We start from the raw sequence: 18,818 nt of genomic DNA, 5'->3' as shown, positions 1-18,818 counted from the left end.
GTTGCCCATAGGCCCGGTTTCACCAACGCGAGTTAATCTAATCGGTCGGTTAACTTGACAGGGTGCCAACATAAAACTTCTTTATTAACCTATTTTCTTGGTTAATAAAGAAGTTTTATGTTGGCACCCTGTCAAGTTAACCGACCGATTAGATTAACTCGCGTTGGTGAAACCGGGCCTTAGTCACTTGCACGGGTCGATTATATTAATCGATAGCCGGCCTCGTGAATGTAGATGCCCGTGAGTCGTGTCCACGCGGCGCCGGCGTGCGATGCGTGGTGAGCTTGAGCTGCCGTTGATGCTGTATCTAAAATGTCCTGGATGATTTGCACTGCTGAGAGTTCACTGCGTGTCCGCACTGAGTCTATTCTTCGATGAGAAAATGAGAAAGTCCACAAAAGAACACTCGATAACTATCCGCACTTCAAGACGCGTGTACTACGTACGGTCGCTATGAGACAAAGAGCGCCGGTAACGTATATGAAGTCGCGCGGTCGCCTCGCGTCGCGATCGGGCATGCGCGAGCAGCGCTCATGCGGCGCTGCACGATCTGACCCGGCTGATGCTGCCATCACGCCGGGGATGAAATAAACGAGATTCAAATTAATCTCGAACAAGATACTTGCCATATTTTCCGGAATTTTGTGACCGGGCAGATATTTGACGTTCTCGTGAATGGTGTTGATTATGCTGGTCAATTTCTCGTTGTTGATGATCTCCTCGTATACATACATTGTCACTCGAGTCTCAAATATGTTGTTGTACTTCATGGCATTCGCCCCGACGATCTTTGCGATCGCCGAGCCCCTGAAATGATTTGCCGTGATAAAAAAAATTTCTTGCACAAATAATGCATTGTCTACAATAAATATGCACAAATAATGCATTGTCTACAATAAATATGCCGATTAACAATAATTAATAATAATAATATAATATGTATTATAACACAAACAATATTACAGTTAAAGAAATATATACATACACAAATAATTATATTAGTCACTTAGTTCATACATTTATATACTTATTTGTTTCATAGATTTTTATGTAATACGCGCACACATAATTAATCAAATATATAATATTTGTATAGTTACCGACTATGATTAAAATAGTGAAATTAAATGAAATGATATATAATTGCAAAGCTTTATTAAATTGATGTAGCTACACTATGAGCCCTCGAAATTGCGTGATGATGCGCTGAGTTAATTTTGGAACAATAAGCAGACAGCACAATTGCACTGTGGCGCGTTTGTCGCCGCGACTAGATCAAATAAAATTATAATCTATCTTATTGTTGATTTTTAAAATCAGATTTAATTCTGAGATGAATGGTATATGTACTTTCTTTCTCTTTTAACGTATCACGATATAAACGAATATGTATGTAATCCTTTTCCTTCATATTATTACATTATTATCATTATAAAAACTTACTAAAAATTGTAAATAATATTTTATATTGTCATAACATAATTATTATTTATTCAATTCGTTACATTAAAATTAATAGTGCCGTTTCATTGGATATTAATTATTTTATTAATTACTGAATATAATATAATCTTTCGATATTAAGTATAAAAAGATTCTCCAGATTTCTTTCTTATATCATTTTCCAGCGATTATTCAACATTAGTTTACGATTATACATATAAACTTACCTAAAGAAGATACACAGCTCTCATTTCTGAAGGAAAGACTCCAACAAATATTAGACTGCACATGCAGCATAATAAATCAACACAAGACGGGGAAGTAAAAGGAGAAAGCGGGGAGAAACGATCTCTCGTGCACGCAACTAATTCCTACTTAATTATCCTTGGCACAAGAGAAAAATTACCAATTGCCGCTACCGACGATGCATACTCTTTTCTTCGCGTCCGGCATCTCTCGTCCCTTTTAACTCTTCCCCTGATGACAAATAATAATCCCGATCGACGGCCAATCAATCGCGAGGCTCGACTGACCGACTGACTTAAAAGCCCGCTGACGGCTGACCTTAGCGGCAATCGTGAATTATTTTCTTAGCGGCTTGCGCGCAAGCTCTGGACTAGGGCCAGCCCAGAACGAGTGCTGCAACGACGAAGAAGCGCCACGACGAAATTAGCGACCCGCTGATAATCGCGATAATGAGTTAAGGTCGCATATTTCAACTTGACCCTTGACAGCGCGCACTTCTGTCGAATTTTATAGATTTAACAGGCGACAGAGCACAATGTTCTTCGAATCTTGACTCTTCAAGCTTGTGACGGACGACAAAGCTTTTCGATAACATTCTACGAGTGTAATACATAAAAAGTAATAAGGAATAAAGCTGCGATTGCTATATTAATACTGGAATTGCGCCAACTGTGAGCAAACATCAGCACGCTCCATTGAATACAATTAAATATTTAAGATATTTTATATGTCAATAAAAAATGTCTACAAATTTACTTTTGTATTGTACTCGGGGACAGAAGAAGCTTTGAAGATTAGGAATATACGAGAGTCGAGAAAAAAGAGAGACCGTAAGTTCGAGTGTTTACCAATTGCTTAAAATCTCTGTTAAAATCTTTCTCGATTACACATCTAATATCGTTTACAATAATAACGCATTATATTATTCATTATTTGGAACATTATGCGAAACCATTCCTTATACAGGAACGCCTGATTATCTCATCGATATTCACCGAAATTATTATAAAAATTTCTCGAAGAAATTATTCTCATATATGCACAGTGGGAAATGAAATCTTTGAGAAGTTTTGCTATGCGTGAAAGAGAGAGTAATCACAATGAGATGAATTGTTTAATGATCTATAAACTATCACAGTTTACAGATTCGCAAGTCTATAAACTATCACAGTTGCATCAAACATCGTTTAAATACATTGATCATCTTACAAAGTCTCCCCTTTACCTCCCCTGAACTCGCTCATCTCACTTGTTTGCTACTCAAACTTTCTCAAGCTTTTGCATAAAATTGAACTTTCTAAGTTGTCAATAACGTCTCTGCGATCGTAATACAGAAATAAATGTAAAACCTAATGAGCAGTCACTATGTTAATACTGGAATTACGTAAATTATTAGCAACTGTAGTGAGCAACGTAACAGGAATTCCGGACTGAACCCCAGCTTAACGACTAATGTCTCATTTTGGTTTGACAACTGAATTAAAAAACAATATGTCACTGAACCAGCACGCTTTCGTACAATCTAAGACGTTGGCGTTTCAATGGCGACCAATCTTCCCTCGAGGAACGACGCTCGGCATCCTCAAAGACGGCACTTGGGCGACTTGAGCGTCATCGACGACGGCGAGTCCTCGTCCCTAAATACGGAGCGAATGCGAATTAACCCCTTCAGGCCGACATAGCGAGCCCGCGATATTTATCGTCAGCCTGAAAAAAAAGATTTCGCATTAGCTAACTGATGGAATGTTAAGAAAATATATAAACAATTTTCAAGTGAATTCATTTGCAACACATATAGTATGGGTACATAATTAGGTGCACATACATATGTCTTTATGCATTTCATTGTTTTTTAATTTATGCTAAAATCACTCCTGAAGCTCATCCAAATGCTTCAACAATACCTTACATGCAATTTCTTTAGGAAAAAATCAAACAGGACCTCGTTTGGTCATGCATGAACGAAAGGAGGCTTTAAGATTCCAGGAAAACGAGGGACAGAAGAGCTAAGTCTTATTTTTTTTATCAACAAACAAGTAATTATATTTGTTCTCTCTCTTTCTCTCTCTCTCTCTCTCTCTCTTACTCTGCTTACCGAGCGCAGACTCGCAGGACTTCCTGAGCTGCGAGAGGTGCGATCTCTTGACATCTCGATCGGCCAGTATCTTTTCCAAAGCTCGGACGATAAACATCTCTCTGGTCTTGGAGTTATTTTGCATCGTCACTCCCCAAGCGGCAGCTCGAGATCCACGGCTCCTTCAGTGCTCGCTCGTCAGTGCGTCAACATCGATGCGGGCTGGCGAATGGCAATACATGTGACTACGCCGCGGCTGGCCGCTGGCCAACATCTTTCGCCACCGTTCTCGACGAAAGAGCTACTACGCAACCCCTTACTTGCGGACCTGAGGACATCGGGCACTTGGCGTGCGGTGAGCCGAGTGACAACAAAGTCGAGGGAGGCGAAATGCCACGGGTATAAAATCGCTCACCTAAGTGACAGGATGGACAACCGACATGGAATTTTTCCAGCGCGGCAGGAACAGCACCACCGCCAGGCGCGGTCTCCTCGTAAACGACGTTACGTGGCCTGCGACATCATCCGCCGCTGCACTTGAAACCGAAGCCGGACAACAGGAATAGAGACGACGAGAGAAATCAACCGACACCGACCGACACTCACGCTGACAGGCACCGGAATGTAACTGCGGATGACAACTCGGACACACCCACCATGCTCGGACGTCTCGGACAACTGACTCTCTGTCTGTGCGCGGCTAACTTCACGCGCGACAGCGACGACAGCGCGCAACCATGATTGACAGCTCGCTCTCTGATTGGTCAAATTTCAATCTGATCTTAAGCTCAATCCGTATGTCCGATCAGAGAGAAGCCTGAGAGATGTCACGGCCTCGTTTTTCGTGATTGGCGAATGCGATACGCCCTCTGTGGACATTGAAAACGTGGACATTAAACTACGTAGCCAATGTCCACATTTTGCCAAGTGGGTTATAGTCAGGTCCTGTACGATGCTCTTGTACTTAAGATTATTTTAAGTACAAGATCATTGCATGGGATCTAACCATAGCGCGGGACGGGGCTAAAATTGTGCAAATCTGCGTTACCCACTTAGCAAAATGTGGACATTGGCTACATAGTTCAATGTCCACGTTTTCAATGTCCACAGAGGGCGTATCGCATTCGCCAATCACGAAAAACGGGGCCGTGACATCTCTCAGGCTTCTCTCTATGGTAATTCTGTCGGTAATACAGAATGGCTACGGGATCCTCTTAAAGCCCGTATCAGACTACGGATTGGGATTGGGATTAGATTGAAATTTGACCAATCAGAGTAAAAGTTACTGAACTTGAGATTAGTAAACTTTACTGTGATTGGTCAAATTTCAATCTAATCCCAATCCCAATCCGTAGTCTGATACGGGCTTAAGAAATTGGCCAATCACGGGCCAATTCACTTGACGCATGCGCGGTGAAAACTGGTGAAAACAGAGCATTGGTAAAGCGGAGATAAGAGAGAAGTCTGTGATTGCAGCTCGTGCAGAGAGTGGTGCCCCGGTAGCGTGCGTCGCGCGTCGTGTAGGTGGGCGTGCGTACGTACGTACGCGCGAGTGTGTAGGTGGAAGGGAGTAGGAATTCGGAGTCGGCAATATGGCCGGCCAGATGTGCAGCGGCAGGGTGTCACGGTGGTGTTAGTGCCGCGCGCTAGACTCAATCTCCTTATTTATATGTCGAACTACCGCAAGTCTTGTCCGAATCTCGCGTGTTTTCATGGGCTCGGTGATATACTGTGCAGAAGCAGGAATACGGCTTGCATGAAGGCATAGCATACGCTCACCGGTCAAGCAAACATGAAGTGAGTAAACGCATACGTGAATGAGAGCGAGAGGGAAAGAGAGAAGGAGCAGTAGACTCCGGGACCACGGTAGTTCCTGGGCTCACCTCTCTCTCTCTCTCTCTCTCTCTCTCTCTCACACACATATATCTTTCTTCCTCCCTCTCTCTCCCTCTCTCTCTCTCTCTCTCTCTCTGCGAGATTTTTTCAACTCGGTTGCGATTCGATCGCTAGACGCCGAGAGTACTTAGTACTTGGAGAGTACTTGGAGAGCACTGGAGAGCACGCCGTCAATATCGGGACGCGATCGTCTCGAGTGCTCGCGGACGGTCTTGGCTCCCGAGGTTTCGGACGAAACGTTCGGAAAGGATATCGATCAGCGTCGGAGGGCGGGCGCTGACCGTTGTTTAAATCCCGGCCTCCCCTTTGCCTTCGACGTAGGGCAAGGACCGTAACGATTTTTGACAGCGCGACTACGACACCTTGCCTCCGCTCCCTGCCCGAAAAAGAGGGTTTTCACGAGCGCTTCGCAGAGTCGCTCCCTCTACTCCCTCTGCTCCCCCTGCCCTCCTATGTATGCCCGATGCGACGCGACGCATCTTACGTGCAGCTGCCGGGGCCCGGGCTAGGCGTCTTTCAACTCACCTCTCGCTTTTTCCGCTAATTCCCAGTCAATTCCTATTTCCCAGAAAAGCTACCTTTCGCCTCAATTCCGCTCGATATCAGATTACATCGCGGTGTGTACCGCCAAGTCGTCTCGGGCATCGGCGTGACGCTTCAAAAATGCCAAGGTTGAAGTTGTAACAAGAGCGATTTGGATTTCCGCAGAAAAATGTCAAGAAACGTGTGCAATTTACGTCTTTTTAGATAATCGACTTTAGGAATATCGCTCGTTATTTCGATTCATTAAATTACCTTTGCACGTATTGCACCAACTACGAAATCAGTCTAGTTGGATCAATATTAATATTTAATAACGAGCAAACGTTGCGTAAATTTTGCCATGACTAGCGTGGTTTCATAATTGCTGAGTACCGCATTATTACTGGCTCAGGCAGTATTATATACATCTTGTCCTTGAAAAATTGTTCTCGTCCATCATTATATTTGAGAAAAGGCAGTTTTGCGAAGCATAAAGCCCGCGTTAAACTGTGTCAACAAGAATATCAGCGAAGCGATTATCGAGGGGAGATACGAATCGAACGCTTTTCGACGAAAACTCGGTATGATTTCATTTCGATACCACGGGTTTGTCCCGTTGACGACTTTCGAAACTTGTCGCTCAACTGGTGTCGTATATGAAAACTTTGATGTGTCCTCTACTTGAAATGACAATTGGCAATTGACGAAAGACGGTATATCAAAGTTTGCAATTGTCTGAAATTATAGGAAATTTCCAATTTCCAACGTGACGCTTCCAAGCACGTACTTTTAGGCGTTTCGCAAACTTCTCGTCTCGATGACGATCTCGGGGGTTTCTCTTTGGTCACCGAGTATCGAGCGTGTGAGACGAAAAGTCGGGGCGGCGAAGGCCGCGCGAGAGCGACTTCCGCTCAATTCCGCGTCATTCGGTCTTGCTTTCGCGGAGGCGGTGGAGGCGCAGTCTCATCCTCTCGCGCTCGACGGCAAAATGATTTCTTTAAACTCATTGTCAGATGATATACCTGCCGGAAATGTAACGTTTTGTGCATTAGCGAGTACGATGATCTTACTGCGAGGAGAGAACAAACCATCCTATCGTATCCCACTGTCATTTGCTAAACCGTGGGTAAAGCCGCGTAATGGCTTTCAATTTTACCTTCAACAACCGAGCTTAATTAATTTTAATGCTGCGATATGGTGCAGATTGCTCGAGTAACCTACTTTTACCCTCTTACCCTCGCTTATAATCATCGCTTGGATCCGAAGGGAGCTTTGACCTATTGGCGTATACGTCGCAACAAATACGAGTGCACTGTCTCTAGTCCACGCAGGATGCAACCTGGTGACTTGATACGCGTAGGTACATGCACGTTCTTTTGTTAAATTTCCATTGTCGCGCTCATTGTGCTGCACCTTGTCGCATGACGCCGCACCGACCCGCAAACATTTTTCCTTGGCGACTCTTGCCTCTTGGTCGTCCAAACTATAGAGAACTGTATCTTCTCGATCCCCACAATTTTGTCACGGCTCGTGTTACGACAATCTTTCGGCGATCGTGTTCGTTTCATCAAGGTGAAAACCACCAAGACGTTTCAAGTATCGCTTCGCAGGTGTAAATACTTGGCGGGCGGAGTCTGACGTGTCTGAAAACGCGTCAAAGGTTTTCTTTCGATAAGAGATAGCACATCGATCGCGGAAGTCCGCCGCGCCGCGCCGAGCCGAGAATTAATAGAGTCGTCACGATTGGATTCGTCATTGTCGATCAGACTGATATAAACTAACTGTATGAAAGCGTAACGCGTGCTCGCTGCTGCGACGTAGAATATTAATTCGATATTCAATGTCGCACTTGATTCGTCAGTGCTTCCTCTCGCGCACAATACTTTTCTTCTCTCTTTTTACCGTAGATAGAATGCAACGAGATAACCGCGACCAGACGCGCTTTATTACTAACGATTCAACATTTTCGCCAGACTTTCCCAATTATCTTGCACTCTTTTATTATTGCCGTAGGCTTTCGCAGGATCGCGATTGAGATTTACGGTTGTTTGACGCCACGTGAAAAGCAGCATTGCTAATTTGTTCCACTTTTACGTAATGCACGGCGCTCTCCAACAGCCCGATTTATGCTTTATGCTCTAAAAGTTGGAGCATGATAAATCCGCGCGCGATCGGGAACGTGACGAATCCGCGATTCTGGAAGAAAGGTCTTGTACTCTCGAAAACCTCGGAGAACATTGGATCAAGTACACGAGTACTTGCGAAAGTCGGTAAATGGTTGTTTGCGATCGCTAGCGTTGAAACGGAGGGATTCGCATTGTATTTGCTGTAATTACGCGCGCTACAATGATATTTAACTCGGGCTTAACTGGTTAGACGCGTTTAGACCGGTAATCGTCGCATACAAGGCCGGTCTCTGACCCATATCGTCGACCCAGCTGATCGTCAAGATCGTGCAACGTTGTCGAAATGGCGCGTTATCATACTTTGTAGTCGAGGAAGTGGCGTGGTATCTCGCCACATCCTACCTCGTCCTGTTCCCGTTTCGCCAACAGACTCTCAGTGAAAGCGACAGCGAGCGAGCGAGCGCGCGCGGCCGCGGACCAAATCGCAGACATTCAATTACGTCGCGCCGCGCGCAAGTTCATCTTGTTCCGTTTGCGCTCTCTGATAATAACGATCGAAATGTCCAGTTAGCTCTTGGCGATTATGTGGGACTCGCGCGAAAACTCCTTCTCCAAAGCCGACGACGGCAGGACGAGATGGTCCTACGAAGCTTATTCGTCCGAGAATCAAGACACGTTCGCCAGGATGCGCCCTTCCGTGATGGTGCAACGATCCAACGATTCCGCGTCGCAGCAGCGTGTGAATGTGCAACAGCGTACGAGCTATCGCCAGCAACGATCTTCTTGGCAACAAGATAGCCGTTCGTGGTACACGACGCACGTCAATTTTCTCCCTCGTCCTTCGACGAAAAATTCGACTCAACTTTTCTTTCTACAAAAACATACACGTTCTCCTTACTTTAAACTCAATTGGACAAATCACTGACATTTACAGCGAAGTGAGCATATCATCCGCCCGCGCCTCGGTGATGGTGTACGACGACGTCAACAAGAAATGGATACCGAGTGGCAGTTCGTCCGGTTTGTCCAAGGTCCAGCTCTATCACCATCAGGTGAACAATACGTTCCGCGTGGTCGGCAGGAAGCTGCAGGACCACGAGATTGTCATCAACTGCGCCATTCTCAAGGGACTCAAGTACAATCAGGCCACGGTCACGTTTCACCAGTGGCGTGATAACAAGCAAGTCTACGGGCTCAACTTCTCCAGTAAGGACGACGCCGATGCTTTTGCTCGGGCGATGCTCCAGGCACTCGATGTAAGGCATTTTTTCCTATTACGATCTCTTATTCTTACTTGGAATTCAACTATCCCGGATTTTCTCCAATTTCGATCCAGCTTGTTTCATTTCAAGTTATTACGGTGTTTAACATTGAGATTCACTCGAGTTCAATCGAGGATGCCATTAATCAGAAACGAACAAAAGAAACTTGAGGATACAAAAAACGTTCGTTTCTTACATCGATTTCAGTTATAGGCAATTACAATTGCCGACTTTGCTGGGCGTTGTTGTAATTGGATATATCGTTGTTAATTAGCTTTTAATTACACATCGCATCTTGTTGCGATGTTGCGTAGGTGCTGAGCAATGGTAGCAACATATCAAGAAGTCTCGCTCCGACAACCACCACGACTACTCAGCAGCAAACCGCCTATCAGCAGCAGCAGCAGCAGCAGCCGCCGCAACAGCAGCAACAGCAGCAGCAGCAGCAGCAGCCGCCGCAACAACAACAGCAGCAGAGCCAGGCAACCGCTCAATATGAGGAGGACATGGGGTACAGGTACAGGTCTCGTTCATTTTCTTTTCATTACTTTTTCGCTCTCAAATGATTTACAGCGTGACTGTTACCTCATTACTGCAATTATTTTCTGTCACGAGATACGATACAGCGCACACAACCAGTCGAGTCACGTTTTTGTACGAAATCCAAGCAACCACGTTTCTTTCTATCACTTTACGGACACAGGCCCTTTTCAATTTCCCCGTCTAAAACGTTTATCTAAAGCGAATCGGACATCTGTCCTGACTGGTTGCAGTCAAGGTCGTAACGCGCGGATCTCCTTGTCCCTGAGCCATCTGCCTACAGGAGGCCAGACGGCCCTGCCCGTGGGCTCCGCCACCACAACTCCCGAGCACCACGTGACCGTTAGTGGTGCTGTTGGCACCGTTATTCAAATGGGCTGTGCGCGTGGCTCACCGGGCGATGGACACTCGAGGTGATCTTACCGTCCTTTTAACCCGTAATAACCTCCATTTCTTCTTCAATTGCCATTATCAAAGTATCTTTTATCGAATAATGTCTACGACACATTGAAATAGTATAGACAATTTTCTTCACATTTTTCTCAAATGAAAGCATTAGGTTAATATGGGTTAAAGGTCATGCAGATCTATCTAGGACTCCTGTTTCCCTGTAGTAAACACCGCGTTCCCCTCTTTCGTCCAAAGAGTCTTGCAATTTAGCGGTTTTAATCAACCCCCTTCGACTTGTGTGTTTCCTCTCTTTTTTTTTCTTCGTCCCCTTCCATATGGCAAATCTATACGTGAAAGCTGCAGCTATCGTGCAGCTATCATGCAGCTACCGTGCAGCTAACGTGAAACCGAGGATCGGCGGAAAGATATTTACGCGATGTTTCGAAAATAAAATCGCCAAGACTAAGCGGGAGAATTCGCTCCGTCTGTTGCACTCTGCGCCTCTCAAAATAACTCGAATATATTGCACGACCGAGCGCAACTTTTTTTCTCTTTTTTTTCGTCGACGTTTCTTACAAGATTCAGGATACTCGATAAATTCGATAAATTCGATATTCAAAACTTGTTCCGTATGAAAAGTATTTTGCGCCATACGATGATGTAACGGATTAACAATTCTTTACTGCCTTGGTACGTGTATATACCAATGTTTAAACGCCTATTAATAACAGCCTATGTGACGTAGAGTAAAAGTATTTTATTACAGCTGAAATATATTTATAGCAAAATAGAAAATAATCTTTGTAGCGCCCAGTATTATTTAGCATGTTTAGCGCGCGACAATTAAATTTACTTGTGCTTTTATAGCATTTTTTTCTCTCCGTGTCAGTGGTGGAAAATACTTATCAAACCAGTTAAAGTGAATTTTTAGTACAATCTATGTACAAGATAGGTGACATCTGTTATGTCCGTTATATATTAGTTGATTGGCTCTACTATTGTACATTGTGCATCAATTTGTTGAAAAGTCATTTTTTAATTCCAATTTCCATATCTGCACAGAACTATGACTAGAGAGGATGTGGCAATAATTCAGGAACGTAGAATGTCTCAACAAAGTCAAGGTATTTATACTTTTAATAACAATTTAAATTGATATTACACACGCACGCGCACCGAATATTATAGATAAAAATGTTACTTTACAACGAGCGCATATGTATATACAAGAATACACTAGAAATGCACATATAATTCAGAGATAAAATTTCTCTTGCAGCAACTGCAAGTCCCAATCCCATATCGCCGAGTTGTCCATCTGCTGCACAGCAACAGCAGCAGCAGCAGCAGCAGCAGCAGCAACAACAACAATCTGGTCATCATCGAACCTCATCGGCGCCGCCGGCACCACAACCGCCTCAACAGCAACAACAAGCTTTACAAGGTGTCGGCGGTATCGTTCCCGCCGCTCCGCAAATGTCTGCGGGACCGGGAGTCGGTCCTCCGATACCACCGCCTCAGCCGCCGATTGCACCCCCCGCCCCACCGTGCCCACCAACGATGATGAACTTTAACTCGTCTGCGGTGCCAGCGCCACCGATGATGATAAATCAGTACGCACAATCGCCGTCGTCTCAGTCAAACCTGGCGAATCAACAGTCCCAGTCCATCTACGTTACTAATCAAACAAACCAGTATGGTGCCGCGCCTGCGAGTAATCAATACGCGAGTGCCAGTGTTCCTAGCGGTAGCACCGGAAGTGGCGCGGCCCCCGTCGTGGGCCAGAGTCCGAACCAATTTCCGCCATCCGGCAGTCAGAACAACTTTTACGGTACTAACAGTCAGACGAGCAATTATACTACCGGTGGACCGGTCAGTACAGCCCAATATAGCCAGTCGATTGGTAGTCAAGCCGCGCAATATGGTAGCAGTGGTAGTAATCAGTACGGAAGTAATAGCTCGATAAATCAGTATGCCTCCGGTCCGCCACCTGGTCCGGCAAGCCAATACGCGGTTGCGCAACCCGGTCAATCGCAGTACGGCACCAATGTCGTGTCCCAAACGCAGTATGGTGGTACCGGTCAGGTACAAACGGCTACCACGGCGGGTACCACGAATCCATACGGGACACCATCAAATTCGGTGAATCAGTACCCTACCGGCGGACCACACCACACGGTCAGCGCAAACGCTTACGCTCCTATCGCAAGTGGCGGCGGGCCACCGCCGCCTCCGATGGTATGTTTGGCTGGGCCTGCCGCGCCGCCTCCGCCACCACCGCCGCCTGTACCAAACGCTAACAGTTCCACCAATGCTGCCAGTTCCTCAAACGATCCTCCGCCTGACACCAACTCATTAGCCGCTGCCCTTCAAGCGCGTCTTAAAAAGAAACAGGTAATTTTCACCCCTTTTTTTATTTTAATCCTTCAATTGGATACATTTGTCACTCGTTTCATACGTATTTCCCTTATCAATAGCAACAGTCACAACCAGTGGAGAACAGTGGCTCGAGCACCAGTAGTAGCGGCAGTGGAAGCGGTGGAGGAGGCGGCAATTATGGCACCTTGGGAAGAGGTGGAGGTGGCGGAATGGCTTCCATGATGGACGAGATGGCCAAAACTCTGGCACGTCGGCGGGCTGCCGCCGAGAAAAAACAGCCCGAGCAACCACCGGTACGTAAACATCGTCTAACGTGGATATTCCAAGAGAGATCGGCGTGGCTAGCGGGAGAGAGGGAGAAATTAATTGAACCATTTCTTTCGCAGGAACCGGAAAGTTCGCCAGACAAGAAATCTTGGGACAAGAACAATGCATCGAATAATAAGTTCTCGAACGGCGCCGAATCACCAAAATCGGTACGCAAGAGGTTCGGTTCGGCTTCGGAGGACACCCTCCTCAAAGTAAACGGCGTTAACGACGGAACCTCGCTCACTGCGCAAGAGATGGAAGCTTTCAAGGTGGAGATAATTAAAGAAGTGCGGAAAGAATTTCAGAAAATGAAGCTAGAAATAATCGATGGTATGAACATTTATATATTGTATAGTTGCAACTGTGCAAAACCTTTAATGACGTAATACACGAGAGGCAAACACAAAAATGTTTATGTAAAATATTTGATATTTTCAGCCGTCAGAACAGAACTGAATAAGAGATAAAGAAGATGATAAAGAAGACACAAAATGAAGCTCTCGAAAGTGAAAGGAATTGGACGAAACGGGAAACAGTTAAGGAGAGTTATATGACTAGATAGCTCGATATCAAAGCGGTATCATTGAGAACCACATACAGGTTTTTACAACATATTTACAGGAATGTAATGTGATTACATTCATGTATATCGAACATTTATGTGTAAGTAATCTTATAGTGTCTTAAGTGACCGTAACCTTTTATTTGCTACATAACAATCGTAGCGAAACGTTGAATCAATTGAGTTTCAATTAACTAAGTTTGCGAGACAATTGATTTGTTTTACACGCATAAAGTCACGAGAAACCTTTATAGATTCTGAGCGAGAAAAATACGCGAATGAAAATATAACACAAGTACAATGAAAGATGGTTTTTTTAGTATCATTGATATTGATTTCTATTTCTCCCCTCGCTCTTTCTTCTGACTCTATATAATTTATATATCAAGACCGATACAATTAAAATTTCTAAAAAGAAGCTCAATTATACTTCAACGTACAAGTTACGCATCGTCATATCTTTTATTTCATATGGTTAGACAGACCAAGTTTTCTTTTGTATGTTGCAACATTCTTTTACACAAGAACGATCTCATCTCATGTAGAACATTCTACGTAGAATTCTTTCATCAATGACGTGGCATGTGTTTTCTTCGCATTTTCGTTTTTATCTCTGCCATCTTAATTTATGCAAAATTGCATTTTCGATTTTTCTCACGATGCGATAATAACTCTTGGAAAATATAATAGACGAATACATTCCAAGAAACGCACCTCGTTTCCCGGCGCGCTCAACTTTTAGACATGTTGAACGTTGTAAATAGCAATAAAGACGATAGACGGATGCCACGATCGTTGATTGTGAAATTCTCGAGAACATTGCGCTTAAACGATATATAGCTAAGAAATCTCCATGTTTAGTCCATATTTGGACGATGTCGAATATTTAAATTCGTGCGACTCACGTTTTTCGCACGTTTGATACGACGAGTAGTTGTTCTTCGAGAAAACCAACTACTGTCGTATATTACTACACATTAAAAAGATACTTTTCGGTCGATAGAAAATTTTCTTGAAATCCGTCATTTGTAATTTTATATATAGTTTGCTAATTTTTTCTAGAAAATCGTCTAGCAACAATTTTTATTTAGCTTGCTTTCTACAAGCACTTGTATTTAGACAATTTGTTTACACGTTCACGAATAAGTTATTGAGAACATCCGTACGATAAATAATTTACTTTTTATATTATCTTTCTCGAGGCTCCATCTATTTTATTTTACACTCTCAATATAGAATTTCCAGACTTTCGTCATTCGATCAATTCAATAGTTAAAATGCGACAATTATACTTGATTCGTTCATTATTATCATGAATAATAACGAATTTTCTACTTGATCGAAGCAACCGTATAAAATCTACCACTTTACGGGACTTTTACGTTGGTAGTCTCTACCAATTCTCGTAATTTCGAAGGCTGAATTTTACACGGTTTTTTTTATCACGCGATGCTTTACTACGCTTTATTACGTACGGTTTTATTACATCGGCACACGCTAGTTTATGATAAGCGTAATCATAAGAACTCTTGATAATCATTCCGAGGGAATTAGATGAAAGACAATTTCTAGTCGAATCATCGGAGTGAGAGATATAATATCGCAAGGAAAGATGTAAAATTTTGACAGCAAGCTTACTTTTCAATCACCTAATTCCTATGTTTTATCAGTTTTATCTCTTTTCTTGTGTTTCACTTAAATTTTGATTTTACTTACAATTAGTGAATTCGATACGCGTGTTTAACATTTATTTCCTTTTTGTACCCATGCGAGAGAATGATTTACGGTTCAAAGCGTATTTGCGCATCTCCCCGGGACCCGGGATGCATCGGATGTTTCGATCGATAATCGAGAGACGCGTACGCAATTTATAATTGCGCGAGTGCGCGCATTAATCTTTTTATATGCTATACACTTGTTTCCTATCTCTTTCTGTATTTCTCGAGGCATTCCTTTCCGCTGCTTTTTGCTACATATTTCATACTCCATCTTTGTACATACAAATTCATCTATACATACATGTATAGATCTTTTATTGTAACGTGTATTTATTTCATTTGTTTGTTTTTTCTTTCTTTTTCTTCTTCCGTTCTTTTTCGTACATGGAGCTGTCAATGTGTGGGAGAGGGAGAAAATGTGAAAATATTGACACGAAAGGCAAGGTCTTTTTCGAATGTTTCTCTAGCCGCGACTTTAGCGACGACTCGTTCTCTCTTATCATCGTCGCTTATGCTCTGCGCTTTTCCTTTCGTCTCTGTCCTTTTACTTTCCTCCATGCCGTCTCTCCTTTCTTCCTTCCTCCCGATATACAGGATGTTTAATTCGCCCTCTATCATAATGACAGAATTTGCGAATTTAGAGACACTTTTTCCTCAATTTCAAAGAAACCATTGTCACTTTTTTCATATTTAACGTTAAATATTATGATAATTGAACAGTCTCGAGTTAATTTTATCGACATGCATTAAATCTGAAGTTAAAGAGAAGGATGAGAGTGAGAGAGAGAGAGAGAGAGAGAGAGGGAGGGAGGGAGAGAGAGAAATGTACTATGTATTATAAGTGAAGATGCACTATATATATACATATATATATAAATAGAGGAATATTTTTAAATAAAGATATATATATACTATTTATATTATATTTATTATACGTTTCTCTCTAAAGCTTAATTCGGGAAAGGTTCTTCGTTTTCAATCGTTGATAACTCGAGAGACATTGGCATATCGATATTTAATTGAGGAAGAATCTGCTCCAAATTCCTTTTAGAATCTGTCTTTATAGCCGTGGTGAAGCATCGTGTATATTTACGATATACCTAACCGCGCGTTAATAATATTTGCTTCTTTTTTTTGTCCTTTACACGCGGCTATCTGCCGTTCTCGTTAATGCAACGCATTTTTATCGCGTCATTAGAGTCTACACGATGTTTGCGAGTACGCATTATCAAAGTTGCGATATGCATAGCCGCGCATACTTTTTTTGCACGTAGATACAGTATATTAAGTATATGCGTATAGTGGAACTATAATTTTCATATCATAGTCTTAACGCGAGTATTAAGAGTGTTTTTTGTGTTAAGATTAAAAAAGCTATTTAAGGAGAACGGGCCGAAAAGGCTTGGGTAATAACGAGGAGAACGGTGATAAAAAGGGTTGTTGACCAAGACCATTAATGAGCACTGTGTATCGTCAAGTTGAAATGTCAACGATCGAACGCATAAACGACTTAAAAATTCGACAAGAACGTTTAAGACGAGTGAAACCAGCGACGATCATCATTTCATTCGCGTTCTTTCTTCTCAATTATCATATGTATATGTTTCATCGCACTTATTACTTTTTATACAAGTTGTACAAAATTGGCGGGCTAATGATGTAATTTCATAAAAATTTGCACATATTTTCCATAATACACATTTGTGCAACATTCATTCATTTATTCATTCATTGTTGCCGGCTTCACTCGTGCGAGTGAAAATGTTGGTGTTTAAGCTTAGAAACATATGTGCGGAATGACTGCGGATTAACATGTGTAAACATTAATTAATAAGCTGTGTCGTAAGCATCACGATACCACGAATGGTATCCTTCACTTTTAAACGTCGCTTCGTCCTGCCTTCGATATAAGTGATACTCGAAAGAATCGCGTACTCGTAACATTAGAGACCATGAATTGGGACGAGCGACTTGCACGCGATACATGTGGTTTTCTAGTTTAACGATCAAATGCATATTCAGATAACATTTCTGAATCGTCGGTATTTCAATAAAATTCGCGCAAGGCGAAAAGCGAGGCAAACGCGACTTTTGTCATGTAAGATAAAAAATACGCCGATAATTACCCGAATGCACAAAGCGTAATCACGAGGCGCGAAAATGGATCGTCAAAACCGTTTAGCTTTTGTGTGTGCGTGCGTGCGTGCGTGTGTGCGTGTGTGCGTGTGCGTGTGTGTGGGCGCGCGTGTGTGTGTGTGTGTGTGAGAGAGAGAGAGAGAGGGGAGGGAGGACTGTTTGAAATTGAAATATAGAAATAAGTTTGGATTTCAATGATAGAGATAAGATCGTGAAAACCATCTTCCTGTTTACTCTTGGTATGGAAAGTACGTGACATCTGTATGTGACGTAAAGTACACGTTTGCAGCATCGAACGTTGAACTCGATGAAATTATTGTTGCCGAAAGTCGAAAGGAGCGCGTGCGAGGATACATGACGCGAATCATAAGTCGCCGTTGTTGGCATGCCGAACTTTACCTCGAATTGTGATATGTTGTGCTGAATGATCGCGTGTGAATCAAACAGCGTCCGTCAACAGCCATCGACTGCCAAACCCTCGAGATTTCTCTCATAGATTCCTCGCAGCGTGCGTTAGGATTCGGAGCTTACGGAGCTTGCGAGAGAGCAGCTCGTCGTTCAGTATCGTATAATCAGCGCGTGTTTTTCACAAACACTTTTTTTAATTCTCTTTATGCGTGGTGGGGAGATTGTACAGGTACGATTTGTACTTGTTAACCGTTGTTGATCACCATTCGGTAAGGCGATCTTATTCGGTGCTGATTGTGAGGAAAAGGTGGCAGTAGCCTTGCAATTTTATAATATAACGCACGTTTGCGATCCTTTCTCCCCGAGATTAGATCTAAATACTCTTTCATTCTTTTTTCCAACAAAAATTCATTTTACGCACAATGAGTTGTTCTGACCGTAAACGTAAAGCACCGAAGGAGTCGCAAACGGTTTTACTTTTCACTCAAAGTGGACGAGACGAGCTCAAGGACGCCGCAAAGTTGATCTAATATTTTAAGTGAATGAGACAAAACTACTCTGTATCGAAAGATACGTTCTTTTAATTGTAGCGAAAGCGCAAACTACAGCGAGCACCGAATATGGCTACTACTTCGTTTCGTAAGACGTATCTTGAAAATATTTGTATGTAAATGAATGACAAAACAATAAAAAGAGTATACGCTGTATACAAACTCTCTCTTCTTTTTGCGCAATATAAAGTGAAAGAGGGAGAGAGTTGTAGCAGAAACAATTCACGTGTATCGCGTGAATGAAATATTTCTCCAA

General features: G+C 43.0%; 2 protein-coding genes across 7 annotated transcripts in view; one reads left to right on the top strand and one right to left on the bottom strand.

The window, feature by feature from the left end:
• The window catches only part of LOC105562964 (glycerol-3-phosphate dehydrogenase [NAD(+)], cytoplasmic-like), a 12,035-nt gene extending 8,168 nt beyond the window's left edge, over positions 1 to 3,867 (bottom strand). For 2 of the 3 annotated variants that reach the window (XR_001009004.1, XM_012014169.1), the window contains exons 1-3: positions 3,785 to 3,867; positions 1,850 to 3,396; positions 627 to 807 (exon numbers count right to left, since the gene is read on the bottom strand). Coding sequence is in view for 2 of the 3 variants with exons in the window: in XM_012014169.1 (XP_011869559.1) it covers positions 627 to 807; positions 1,850 to 1,896 (228 nt within the window). In the remaining variant the exon portion in view is untranslated. The remainder of the gene's footprint in view (positions 1 to 626; positions 808 to 1,849; positions 3,397 to 3,784) is intronic. The other variant, XM_012014170.1, reaches the window with a different exon arrangement.
• Positions 3,868 to 5,099: 1,232 nt separating this feature from the next.
• On the top strand, positions 5,100 to 17,721 carry LOC105562961 (protein enabled). Of its 4 annotated transcripts, none has more exons than XM_012014165.1 (9): positions 5,100 to 5,560; positions 9,242 to 9,563; positions 9,884 to 10,086; positions 10,343 to 10,522; positions 11,562 to 11,623; positions 11,779 to 12,893; positions 12,977 to 13,171; positions 13,265 to 13,517; positions 13,626 to 17,721. In XM_012014165.1, the coding sequence occupies exons 1-9, from the start codon at positions 5,556 to 5,558 to the stop codon at positions 13,652 to 13,654; spliced, it is 2,364 nt and encodes a 787-aa protein (XP_011869555.1). In that variant the 5' UTR covers positions 5,100 to 5,555; the 3' UTR covers positions 13,655 to 17,721. The 4 variants fall into 4 exon arrangements, with proteins under 4 accessions (XP_011869555.1, XP_011869552.1, XP_011869553.1 ...); XM_012014162.1 differs by lacking the exon at positions 5,100 to 5,560 and adding an exon at positions 8,668 to 9,114; XM_012014163.1 differs by lacking the exons at positions 5,100 to 5,560; positions 10,343 to 10,522 and adding an exon at positions 8,669 to 9,114 and having other exon boundaries at positions 9,884 to 10,092.
• Positions 17,722 to 18,818: the final 1,097 nt, after the last annotated feature.

This window comes from Vollenhovia emeryi, unplaced genomic scaffold (assembly GCF_000949405.1).
Source record: "Vollenhovia emeryi isolate VEMERY1.0 unplaced genomic scaffold, V.emery_V1.0 DF939181.1, whole genome shotgun sequence".
In the NCBI taxonomy this organism is placed as follows: Eukaryota; Metazoa; Arthropoda; class Insecta; order Hymenoptera; family Formicidae; genus Vollenhovia; species Vollenhovia emeryi.
The sequence above is the reverse complement of the archived record's forward strand: the minus strand, read 5'-3'. Positions and strand labels throughout refer to the sequence as shown.